This window comes from Falco cherrug, chromosome 13, assembly GCF_023634085.1.
Source record: "Falco cherrug isolate bFalChe1 chromosome 13, bFalChe1.pri, whole genome shotgun sequence".
Taxonomy (NCBI): domain Eukaryota; kingdom Metazoa; phylum Chordata; class Aves; order Falconiformes; family Falconidae; genus Falco; species Falco cherrug.
The window spans coordinates 4,334,040-4,344,878 of NC_073709.1; the positions used below are offsets into that span (position 1 = coordinate 4,334,040).

Here is a 10,839-nt window from a genome sequence, read left to right on the forward strand (position 1 = left end):
TCTCTCCAAGGTCTTGACATGACACTCACAGCTGTGCAAATAGCACAGATGGGAGATGATTCAGACTGGCCAAATTTTCAAAATGCCCAAAGCCAGGCCCTCGGGCCCTCAAAAGAAGATGTTTTTTGTGGCCTCCCCTCTGGTCCCTCAAGGCTACTAAAGAGATGCTCCAGAAAGGGCTCTTTGCAGCAAAATGCAGCCGTTTCATAAATTAACAGCTTGAACAATTAGTTCAGGATGAGCTGATGAAAGATGATCTCTGTGATGTACCCAAATGTGCAAGAAATTAATTGTTGTCTATGAGCACTCAGCACAAAGAGCTGTGAAAATGTCAGCTTGTATCCTTCTGTGGATTCTCTTAGACCTGGAGAATTCCTCCTGCTTTTTTAAGTAATTAATATTCAAATGGCATGTGTAACCAGGTCAGGTTCTTAGGGTGGCTACTGCTGGCAACAAGTATTCTCTGCTTGCTGAAGTACTGCAGCAAACATATGTACAACATATGAACTGTGCCTGAGTAAGCACTGTGATAAACTAATGGCATCCTAAACCAGATAATTAGATCATTATTTTTCCTAACACTGCCTCTCTACTCATCCTATCCTCAAATTAAACAGATCTTGTTCCAACAACTCTGGAACTTAACTTGTCACAACTCAGACTCTTTTAAAAGTATCCCTGAAAGCATTTGTTAAAGTACTCGCTAAATACAAAAAGAAAACTTGGGATGGTGCAGTATTTTACAAAAATATTAAAAAAAAATTCCTAGCACCAGCCTAAGAAACTGTTACAGGTGTATTTTAGGTTATATTAACAGATAGCGTGGACTTACAGGAGCAGATCACAGGTTGGTGCAGAGGCTCCAGTGTCCCAGTACACACATTTCTGAGGGTCTCTGGGCAATCTCCAGTCTGGTCCCGGAGCTTGAATGCTCGTTAGCAGTTGCGGTGTACTAGCAGCACTCCTGCAGTGCATTTCAGGTTTAATTTCATCTGAATGGGATCTGTTTGTATGTTCCAAGACCGCTCAGTGAGGCAAACCAAAGTGCATTAAGTGGCACTCATTAGGAGGTGCATTTCAGAAGGGCAGTCTGCACCCTAGCCAAAATGTCAGTGAAGAGCTCTCTGCTGGAGGCATGTCCGGGCTCTCCAGCCTGCACCAGTTCTGCAAAGGGCCAGGCTGAGTGTACCTGCACTTACCCAGTGTTTACATCCTTTATATGCTAGTTGCACATCCCCAACATATACACAAAGTGATTTCTGTATGGAAAAAAACGCATCATGAACTGCTCTCCCTGGTCCCTCTGTCCTTGGGGTGGGGGGAGAAATAAAAAGAAGAATCTAGAGGTGCAAAAGTTAGGCTTATTTCACTTATTTACACTATGTTAACTTCTTGAGGTAAAAGCCTAGACTGAGTACAGTAAGTTACTTTGAAGAGTACTGTGAAACTTAACAAACCCTGTCCCCCAACCCCTACCGATGAAGAGATTCCCAGCATGATTTTGCAGGGGACAAATAACCACAGCACAGAAAACAAGTTCATTCCTTTCCTTCCTGCACAGAAAAGCAAAAAAGCAACCAACATCCGCCAAGTCTAGGCAGCACTGTCTGGAAAAATGTGCATCTCTCTCCCACTCCTCCCTTTAAGAAAGCATAGATACCTTTTATTGCAATCCATCTTCCCACCTGTATTTTTGGGTCACAGTAGCACAAAGGATTATAGAGACTGGAGAAATACTAATATTAGTATTTCTATAATAAATAAAGAAGCTAATCCAGCTGAAGAGCAAAAAAGTTTGCTTACTTTATTGCTTCTATTACCAGCATCATATGAAGGCAAGAAAAAAAAGAAGTGTTTTTCCCTTTCTCAAGTTTATTTGGTACCTTTGCTCGGTCTTTTCTTTTTTCATTCAAGTGTCATTAACATTCTAGGAAAAGCTAGTAATTTCTTGCAGACTAGATTTGACAAAATTGAATTAATTGAGTGATTTTCTTTTGATTTCAATAGGAGCCGACTCAAGTCACAGTACAAATACAATTCAGTCTTGTATGCAGGCAACAGAGTGCAGCTATTTGATTTTTTTTAATCAGGCAAAAAGTATCTGTGAATAATAGCTAAGTCAGTAATTTGCTTAAAAATATTTCTTACTCTGTTTTTTGCTTTTCCCAATTTGGGTGATAATCACACGATGACAGGTCAGAACATCTGAGCAGCTTCCTGAAAGTGCTAGCAGGTGCTGTGTGTTATAATCTACCTTATTGACCAATTCAGCAGCCCTTTGTTAAAGGCAAATTTAGAAGTGACTATGAAATGTGAACTGACTATATAGTGATGGGGAAAAGCAAGGATTAGTTGAGGTCAATAAACTCAGAATTTCAGATACAGTGAAAATGTTTTAAGTTGAAGCACAAAACTTGTGCTCTGTACATATTCTACATAGGAGATCTTCCTCCAGAATAAATATACCCTCATCTTTTCATCAGTCTTGGGGGATCCTGGTACTTACTGCTCCTGTTCAGTATCTTAATAATTTCGCAGGAGATTTTTGCTACCCACACGTCTAACATCAACACAATTATACAAGAACATGCTTCAGATCACTAGTAGTTACAAAAATGATGTATATCATAGGAAACTGCTGTCATTTCCATGGAGCCATCTTCTGCAAGGCAGTGTGCTTTGCTATCAACCTGCCACCTGTGTTACTAATACACAATGTGGTCTCGAATAGATAACAGTATGCATTACAGAGAGAAAATTCTCAGTACTGATAAATACTGTAGTTGTTACTTGTTTTCTTCAGGTCAGAAGTTAAGAAGGCATTAAGTATCTTTTGTAACTCAGGCCCATGGCCATGTTTTGGCAGATAAGGTGCAGAGAATCATGCACCCCTCTGAATGTTTCTCATTCCTGGGAACAGAAACAGGATCTGGCCACACTTCATGCTTTACCCAACGATGAAGCTCAGCACATCACTGAAGCCTCTTAAGTCCGACAGGACCAGTGTCATTGATGTGTGTTTATTCCAAGCACCAAAACCAACGTGAGTGTGTTTGGCCTATCATACCCTCACTATTCGGTGTTTAAAAAGCGAGTGGACATTTGTATTAAAACAGAAGGCCCCTCGTACTCTAGTATGATGTCAGTAATACAGCTCCTTAGAGCATGTTGTTGTTTTAAGCAGAGGTCTCCACACTTTCATATTGGTTATAAAATAGTGCTGCTGGACTGGAAGGAAAATGTCATACATCTGCAAACAATTAGAAGGAGCTGGACTTCATATTTCATTTACTAAACAATAAAACAAGCTTAAGTGTGACTATATGTGTAAGTTACACTCCCTAGGAGCCTCAAGCAGTTATCATAGCAAAGTCTTTTAACCATAATTAAATAAATCCACAGTGGGACCATTGCTGATCAAGATTATCTTTTATAAGATATTTTCAGCAGTGAAAAGCATGAAGATCATGAATTTGAATGCATGCTTTAAGTGCTCCAGAAGTCTTTTATCCTTTCTTTTAAGCACACTGTCCACTACCCTTTCTCCAGCTGGAATTCATTCAGTACAATACATTTCAGCTTTTACAAACTAATATTTCCATGCTTTCTGCATTTAGATTGGAAGTTTGGCATAGGGAAATTAGTAGCAAAAAAAGTCTCATTCAGTCAAGCCCAAAAGATTTCATCGTAGTTTGTGTGTCTGCTAGTTAAAAAAGTTATGGTACTATAACAACAGTTAGTTATTATAAATTAACCAAAGATTTGTAAATTGAATAGAAATGTTTAGTTGCAAGTTTCAGGAAGCCAAAGCATGGAGTAAAATAATAGTAATGTATCACCACCAATCTTCTCTTCTACAAGACAGAACCCTCAGCCAGTTGTCAATCCCTAAGTTAACCCTAACTCTTAACTTTCATTTGGAATGTAAGGTATTGGTACTACACACTTAAACTTCCCTATGCTATCCCCGATTTCTACACCTAAAGCCATTGCAGCAGAAGCGAGGCTCACATTTTGAAGTTTTCTAGCATTTTTAAATAAAAAAATGTTGTTACGTGCTGAAGATGAAGCAGTTTATTGCAATTCACCAGTGGAGATGAATGCCAGCCACAGTAACTCAGCATTGCCTGAAGGAGGGAGTAGCTGGTTCAAACACAGGAGTTGGGTATTCTGGTTTTGGTTCTGCTGCTACTTTGCCAAGTGAAATTAAGGGGGGGGAAAAAAAAAAAAAAAAATCACTTGCCATCTTTGGCATTGATTTTCCCTTTATAACCCTCAGTGAACACTCAGTGTTAAGGGGATCATGGTACTGACCTCCTGCAGTAGGTTCTTTACTTAACATTCTTGAATTCGAGTGACAGAAATGTTGAATATTAGCAGACAATCCAGAAAGGCAACTGAGGCTTTGCCTACAAAAATAACTTATCCAGCCTCCATGATGATTACTATGCTTCAGAATGACAGGGAATTTACTTACTAGTGATAAATAACGTTCTGTATACATGAATACCAGGGAGAAAGGAACTACCACTGTATATTACAGCTTGCCCTTATTATAGTCACTCAAGTACTGTTTTATATGATTATACTGTCATGGGCCACAAAGTGGAAAACATGAACCATGGGGTCAAGTTTTGCCTTCTGTTTGCACGGGTATCCCACTAATGTGCTTGAAAACCAAGTTTGCGAACAAGGAGTAGAATGCATTTTTATGAAAGAAAACAAAACTGGATGAAACATTTGTTACTTCAGCAAGTATAAGAGTAAACTATTTATATAAAATAATAAATGAAACAGTCTCAGTTTACAGCAGTGCTTATATGCATTCAGGAACCAGACTCACAATTAACATTGCTAATACCCTGAGAATTTTGGCCCTGTGTGTGGTGTATGTACACTCAGATGAATGCTCTTCATTGCCATAGTTTCAAAGACTGGCTAGACCATGACTGGAAGTAAACTGGCAGGGTCTGCGTAGAACTACTTCTATAGAGATCAGAAAGGCACAAGCTGTTCAGATGTTTGGTTCTTACTACTTGAGAAATATGCCTCATACATAGTAAAAAACACTGTATTCTTCTGCATTACAATCTGGTCTAAGTAAAAGTTCATATGGTGGTTGTTTTTTGTTCCATACAGCATTCACTTACTGAATAATACAGTTTTGCAAACCTTTATAAATTGTCTATGATATGAGTTGCTGTGCTGCCCACTTTTTTGAAGTTACTGCCACTCCTGGACATACTTAATACAATACAAAATTACTTGACTAAAGTTGCTTACTTGCATTAAGGGTTTTTTTGAGGATCTGTAGACAACTAATTTACTTATTAGTCTGAAATAGATGGAACAGACTGTCAGGCTGCCACAAACCACAATTTCCGTTACCTTGAACAGTAAGAACATGCATGTGTTTTATTTACATATCTTAAGTGTGTATGTGTCCAGTTTAATAGTGCAACAATATATTCTAGCAAATGCAAGAGTTCTAGGCTGTCATTTTCCAGGCATTAGATTTGTTATCACACACACTCCAGTTATACTGTAAGTAAAACACACGGCAGCTTGCTTACCTTGGCACACATTGTGATCACTTTGCTCATACCCAGTTGCACACTGAATTTGATGAGTTGGGTTTGGAGGAGCACGGTGAGGATCAGCTGGAGTCCGTCGAATGACATTGTTTCGACCACTAGTGGATTCAGCTGCTGCTTCTTCTCGCTCATTTACAATTATTTGTGCTGTTCTAGGTAGACAGAGGTATCCTCCATAGTGGTTAACACATTTCATCCCACCTTTACATGCATCTGGGACTATTTCACACTCATCAATATCTGTGGTTAGCAACAACACAAGTCATGCTTTTAACAGTCGAACCTTCTGAAACAGTCAGTAATACAAATAACACAATGAGACATGCAAGCACACCTCCCTGTCCAAAACAGAGGTGTGTAATGGTAATACTTAGAGAATACCAAAGGCAAGTATGTCTTTGAAAATTATTTACTGTACCTTTGCACCGTTGCCTAACAGGATCCCATTCATAGCCATCCGTGCATTGCTATGGAGAAAAAAAAGTTAGGCTACTCAGTATTCTTTATTTTGGAAAAATAATCAATCATATTTCAATGAACTCAAAGTTTGACGCTAAGGGAAATGCAATGTTTGCGTACCTTGGTAGGGTAGAAAAGTGGCTATTGGTACAGCGTTGCTGTGCAGGAACAACAAGTACCTACAGAGAGAGCCTTTGTCTCAGGAGGTTCCTAAGATATCGTTTGTTGTGAGTCAGTAGGTTTTACTGGGGCTGGAGAACAAAGTGAGAAAAGCATCACTGTCTCCTTGCCTTGTTCCTATACACTGTTTTAAAGCATCTGTCATTGGCTGAATCCTGGAATAGATGAACCTTTGGATTGACCCAGGTGACCAGTATGAAAATTTCAGGAAAGAGAAGCAAGGTTTTCTGAATTTTGATCTGGTTCACTGCTTTCCAACAGGTGAACATCTTTCATTCCTGGGGCCAGTTTGCCAGAGGGACTAAATGGGCTTTTATGCCCCTGTACTTTATACTCTCTCCCATTAGCACTCTAGCAATGGGGAAGGATCCCACGACAGCTGGAAATTCATTCACATGCTTCTTAATTACATGACTCCAGGAACTGCAGTCTAGGAAGAACAATTTATAACTGTGAGACATACAATAAACGGTTAGAATTTATAACAGGGGGACTACTTGGATAAATAAAACTTCTCAAAATTCAAACAAGACTATACTCAGCAACTATTCATATCAAAGCAGACTAGTGAGTTCAGGAAGAATTTTAAATATTCTGCCCTGCAGTTAGGTAGGCATTTTCATTATTCCTCTGCCCAAAACCATTAAATGGTCTAGAGGGCAGTAATTTTAATCACAAGTGACAGTTAAAAAAACCTGATTAGCAAAGTATCACAATGCTACCAACTACAGCAAACATTTAAAATATCAATGAATCAACTGAGGTGTACTATGTAAGTGCATATGCATCCTATGCTGCTTAGGATATTACTTTAATGGCCCTATAGAAAAAAAGAATAGAGTCGGCTAATGTAATTAGTCAGAGTCAAGCAAGCTAAGTCTTGTTGCAACTCCTCTGCTGCAGAGGAGCTATAAAAGTGACAAATTTGACCTTCTGACACCTAGATCCACATGTTCCATGTAGTATCCTCAAGTTATTTTGAGGAACTTGTTACTAACGGACACTGACTCAGCAACTGGACTGAAAATATTTTCTTTATTTGCAGGTGACACCAGTGATCTGCCAAATCTGGCAGTGAGTTGTAACTTTGGAGGCTTTTTCTTCCAAAGGGGTAAGTGGACAGCAAACTCTTATTACAATTTTCAATCTCTGAAGGAATGACTAAATGCTGAGTTGACAACACCAAAGTTACTTTAGCTATGAAAATGCAAACCCAAAGGAAAACAGCTAATTCATGCATTTACTGAATCACCCAATTCCTGTTAATACACAACAGAAGTACTGTCTATTTAACTGTAAGGAGCCAAGTTCCTCTATTACTGCAGCTGAAGGGACTTTTCCAATAGAAAAGGATTTGGCCTTAAATGAATACAATGTACGCATGAGAAACAGTAGCATCCTAAGAGTAAAATTTCCAAAAGCTGAGTATTTTTTTTTGTTAAGTAGTTTTACATGATTGGAGTTGAATGATCACTGAAGCACCTACATGCTAAGACCTCTCTGAAAATGGAGTATAGGAACCCAAGTCATATATGCATGCTAGAAATTTTCCATTGCTATAAACCGAACTATGTAGTCTTATCAGAAAATGCTACTTAATTTTTTGAAAAGACGACATAAATGCAGAAAGGAAGGGGGGAGGGGTCCCTATGTTAGTCTGGATTTTCAAAAGGTATTTAGATCTTAATTTTCCACTTAGATATAGGGACTTAAAAAAATCACAGGACCCTCTAAATAAAAGTGCTTCCAACCTTCAGAAAGAAAGAATAATCTATTGCTTCTAAAGCCGTGTTAGAAGTATTTTATGACAGACTTCCTGATGCTCACTTGAGGCTTCCTTAAGCTCTGTCTTCTACAACAAGGTCCAACTCTGCAATATTTACTTGCTTGAGCCATCCCACTGACTTCAGTGGGATTACTTGTATAAGACACAATCTCGGTCTTTGGCTGTGGTTCTCTAACTTTTTGCATGTGTGCAGAATTTTCTGCTTGTGTGGCATTGCGCTGATGTCTGTACACATATTCAGAGGTCCACCCATATGAAGCAAGTTGCAGGGATTACGACTGTAATCAGATGTGAAAATGCGGGTTTTTCCCTGGCCCAAGCCGATGTAATTGCCACTCCTTCTGTGACATGCATTATGCAAGCCAAAGACTGAACAGAAGCAGACTTAAAAAAAGAAACCACCAAAACAAACCCTTAGAAAAAGGCCTTTAAATCTCTTACCTTATCACTTGATTACAAGCAGAACCTATTTCCAGTATTCTTGTACAATTTTATCAAGCCACGCAAAACCACTGCTCAAAAGCAGCTCAGAAGTGACCAGCCCGGCGGTGGCTCCAGAGCTCAGATGCTTCATTAAGAGCACCGCGTCCCGAAGTACTTACATTTTGTCAGTAACAGCTTGAAACATCCAAAAGAAAACACAGAAGAATGTTTGACCTAATTATCTGTCAAATTCCATATATTTCAAACGAAGCTCCTAGGGACCCCGTCTTTATGAAAATGGATTAAAAAAATATTAAGACCTCGTAATTTTGTTCAGTTCATCCAGCTCAGTGCACAGACGAGGTTTTCAGAGCAGGCAGTTGCAGCCCATTCTGCTCAGTCTTGTCAACTCCAGCTTTCGAGCACCGTTTCAGTGCAGGAAGAGCTTATTTTATTGCGAACATTCGAACTCGAAAGACCTTTGTATCGCATGGCAAGGAATTTGGCTTTTCTCAAGGGTCACTTAGGAAAGAATCCCCGCAAAGCAGTAATTATCTCGAACTCTATGAAACCTTACCGTGTACGTTATGGTTTCTTCAGTTTCCTGCGACTGTACTGTAATGAGAATGAGAGCAGCCAAGAACATAGCTGTCAACATCGTGAACCTTGAAAGAGAGAAAAACAAATGAGGCGGGGGTCCCTTCGGCCGTGCCCGGGGCGCGGGTCCCGGGGCGCTGCCGCCCGCCGGCCCTACCTGAGGCGGCCGGGACGCGGCCCCGCGCTCCGGCGAGAGGAGGGTGAGGCTCGGCCGCGCCGCCACTCCGCTGTGTTTTATCCAGCGGGGAGGGGGGGGCCGGAAATAATAATAACTAAATGGAGTTTAAAATAACATCGCACTTAACGCCACACCGAGCCGAAGCGGTGCGCTGCGGCGCGGCGCCGGGCAAGGAGCAGGCAGCGCGACCGCCCCGCTGTCGCACGTTCCGGGGTGGCAGAGGGAGCGCTCGATAGAGGCTCACCGGCCGCCCCGGGAGCGACCCGGCTCCCCGCGGGGAGAAGCCTCCGCCGAGCACCTGCCGGACCCGGCCCTGCCCCGCGAAGCCGCCCCGGGGACGGCGGGGCACGCTGCCGCCCCGCTCTGCCCGCTCCTACCTGAGGCGGGGCCGGTGCTCCCGGCGGCACGTCCCCGCAGCGGCTCGGCCCCGTCCCTCCGCTGGCTCCGCTGCGGTGCCGGCGCCCGCTCGCTCTCCCTCTCCTCTCCCCCCCTCCCGCCGTCCTTCGGCTAAATAGAAACGGTCCCGGCTCCTACCGGAGCCCCCGGGCGCCCCCTACCGGCCCCGCGGCGGCCGGAGCCCTGCGGCGGGGCGGGGCGGGGCGCGGCACGGCCCTCCGCCGCTCCCCGCGCCCGGCCGCGGCGCCCCGAGGCGGGGCAGGTGCGGGGCCGCGCCGCCATGTTGGGGCCGTGAGGGCGCCCCGGAGGAGGCTTGCGGGGAGCGGGCGCGGGCGCCTGCCGGGGAAGCAGTGAGGGGAGAGGGCTGCCGGCCCCGGGGGGCCGCTGCCTCACGGCGGGCACGGCTTTGCCGCCCGCAGCCGGGTGGCTCTGCAGGGGTGGCGGGCGCCTTCGCCACGGGGACCTGTGTGCAGGTACAGGGCGGCCATCGTGTGGGGGCCGCGGGGGTCCCGCGCAGCGGGCTGCGAGTCTTGGCAACTAAGGACGGAGCTGCGTGAGGCTGAGGTGCGAAGGAGGGAACAACACAGCATTTGCTGGTTTACCTTATGTAGGTTGTAGTAGGCCCATTGTAACAGTAGTAGGTTGTAGTAGGCCCATTGTAACCCTACTGTGTAGGCAGCGTATGGCATGGTTGCCGTGCTGAGGCAGGGCCGTGCCCCTCGGAGCACTGCGGTGGTGGCTGGCCTGCGCCGACGGGCGTCACCACCTTCTCCCCCCAGCTTTGGGTGGGCTGGCTCTTGCTGGACGCCCAGCTTGCTCCTTGGAGTGCTTTTTTTTGAAAGCCTGCGTATAAATACACATTTTTTTTTAGTCTAAGCTGAATTGTGACTTTGCAAGCAATAGTATGGGGCTTTGATTGGGTTAGGCAAGTTATTTGCAATTCAAAATAGCAAGTCTGATGTGTTTTCCTGCCCGTTCTGAATTCAGTAAATAAAAACCGTGAGGAGCCCTTCCCAGGGGAATGCCTGTTCCTTTAGACACCATGTAAGTTCCAGCAATCGTCACTTCTAAGAGCTGCTTCTGCATATGAAATGCCATTATTTCCCCACCCAGTGGGAAAGTTTCTGGACTGAAGGGAGGGTGAGGAGCTGTTACAGGGATTTAGAAGCTCTCGTAGGTGGCACAGTTACGACGAGGAGCAGCATGCCAGGGCATTCTTTCTATGG

The 10,839-nt window shown here is 43.6% G+C and overlaps 1 protein-coding gene across 2 annotated transcripts in view; it reads right to left on the reverse strand.

Annotated features, from left to right (window-relative positions):
- EFEMP1 (EGF containing fibulin extracellular matrix protein 1) overlaps positions 1 to 9,706 on the reverse strand; it is a 49,571-nt gene extending 39,865 nt beyond the window's left edge. Inside the window, exons 1-4 of one of the 2 annotated variants that reach the window (XM_055725361.1) lie at positions 9,595 to 9,706; positions 9,020 to 9,107; positions 6,013 to 6,061; positions 5,574 to 5,834 (exon numbers count right to left, since the gene is read on the reverse strand). In XM_055725361.1, the coding sequence (XP_055581336.1) occupies positions 5,574 to 5,834; positions 6,013 to 6,061; positions 9,020 to 9,100 (391 nt within the window). In that variant the 5' untranslated portion in view covers positions 9,101 to 9,107; positions 9,595 to 9,706. Of the gene's footprint in view, positions 1 to 5,573; positions 5,835 to 6,012; positions 6,062 to 9,019; positions 9,108 to 9,196; positions 9,524 to 9,594 lie in introns of those variants that run through there. The other variant, XM_055725362.1, reaches the window with a different exon arrangement.
- Positions 9,707 to 10,839: the final 1,133 nt, after the last annotated feature.